Here is a 1,756-nt window from a genome sequence, read left to right on the forward strand (position 1 = left end):
TGAGTAACCTGATGATTGAGAAGTGATGCCCTTGCAAGTTGAAGGGAGCTGCTAAGCTAAAGATAACTGAAGACGCTAAAGATGAGGGGTGGCGCGGCGGCGGGCTTGGTGGGGATGGGCTTCCACACTACAGGCCGATACACTTTCTGCCCTGGCTGGCAGAAGGCCTCGCCCTCCGTCGGGGAAGGCGCATCTTTCCGCCACAAACCCAGAGCCGAGAAGGGGGCCGCGGGGGGTAGGGCGGCAGGCAGCGGGGGCGGGTAGAGGCCGGGGGAGGCCTGCGGACCGTGGTACTGAAATGGACAGCAGCCCCAGGTCCTCAGTCCTTTGGTGGCCTCGGCCTCTGGCCTGCGCGGGGGGCTCTCGAGAGCCGTGCCAGTGCCGCCGCCGCCGCCGTCGAGGCCTATTTTATTTTTCTTTCCCTCGTAAGGAGGCAGGTCTTTGGAGGATGACGAGGAAGAAGAGGGCGAGGAGCACACTCCCATTGGAAAGATCACGCCACCTACAACACCGGGGGAGCCCGGAGCAGGCCGGGGTTCTTCCCAAAAAGAAGCGGGCAGTTGCCTTTTCCTCATGGGCACTTGGTCGGGCCTGGCCCCTGCCTCCGAGGCTCCCGGCTGTTGTTGCTGCTGCTGCTCCTCCTCACCGCCGAGGCGCTCTGGGGCCTGGGAGGCCTTGTCGCCCTTGGCCGCCCCGGAGGCAGCGTGGCCTCGGCCTACCGAACTCTCGGGGCTCAGGCCCCGTGCCCTCCCTTCCGGCGGTCTCCGCTCCCGAGCGGGAGGCAACTGCGGCTGCAGGTGGTGGTGGTGGCAGCGGGGCAGGCGGGAATATTTCTGGGAAAAGCGCTTGAGCTGCTTCTGCAGGTATTTTCTGTGGTCTACGGAGCGGCGGCAGGGGGCCGACTTGTCCAGGGCGGCCTTGATGTCGCTCGAGGCCAAGTTGACGAAGTTGAGGAGGGTTTTCACCTCGCTGTCTGTCGAAGCCATCGCTCACACCGGCCGCGGATACGAAGAGGCGAGGAAGAAGGGCCCGTCCATGAAAGGGTTGGCTCCCGGAGAGCCGGCGCGCTCCTGGGACGACGGCCTAATCCGAGGCGACGGTCGGTTGGCTTAGGCTAAGTGGGATGGCGGGGGAATGTTTATTAGCCTTGGCAGGAACATCGTGCCGCTTTTCCCAGGTGGAAGAGGGGTGGTAACACAGAAAGGTAGGTAGGTCCGCACGTGCATTTCGCTCAGATTGTACTTTCACGCCATACTGGAGGCTCCCAAAAAGACCGCTCCAAGAGTTATTGGTCAAAATGCGTTGCGGCTTCCCCTTGATTTTTTTCTGGTAACGGGAAAAAAAAGGGGGAGGGAATCATTGGGAAGATACAGCTTAAAAATAGTCATGGGTGGACCTCTCATGGAATTAAAGGATGAGGCGGAGTGAATGCCTGATTAAAAACTTAGTCTCGAAGTCTCTATTGTTAGGGATGCAAATGCATTTTTGAATGCTTTCAGTGATATACTTGCCTCCCACAATACTGAAGTGGCTAATTATATTTTTCATCTTATAAAAGTTATATTGTATATTTTAAAGTCCTTAAAAAGTTTTTTTCATTGTTCACACACTGTTGCATTCAGTTTAAACATAGTATTAAAAAGCCCCCTCCACCTTCTGTCCTCTCATTGACATTCCACATATCTACACAAATAGGGTAACAAAGACTAAAATGCACTTTTATTTTCACACGTGACAATTCCTGAAGAAATAATTC

At 55.9% G+C, this 1,756-nt stretch overlaps 1 protein-coding gene across 1 annotated transcript; it reads right to left on the reverse strand.

Moving 5' to 3' along the window:
• Nucleotides 1–56: 56 nt before the first annotated feature.
• FAM181A (family with sequence similarity 181 member A) lies at nucleotides 57–986 on the reverse strand. The gene has a single exon (XM_029284089.1). The coding sequence runs from the start codon at nucleotides 984–986 to the stop codon at nucleotides 57–59; it is 930 nt and encodes a 309-aa protein (XP_029139922.1).
• Between the last annotated feature and the right edge of the window lie 770 nt (nucleotides 987–1,756).

The sequence above is a fragment of the Protobothrops mucrosquamatus genome, unplaced genomic scaffold (genome assembly GCF_001527695.2).
Source record: "Protobothrops mucrosquamatus isolate PMUCROS unplaced genomic scaffold, P.Mucros_1.0 scaffold368, whole genome shotgun sequence".
In the NCBI taxonomy this organism is placed as follows: Eukaryota; Metazoa; Chordata; class Lepidosauria; order Squamata; family Viperidae; genus Protobothrops; species Protobothrops mucrosquamatus.

Bases quoted from the DNA above. Each gene is read 5' to 3' on its own strand.
- FAM181A (XM_029284089.1), bottom strand. From the start codon at position 986: ATGGCTTCGACAGACAGCGAGGTGAAAACCCTCCTCAACTTCGTCAAC.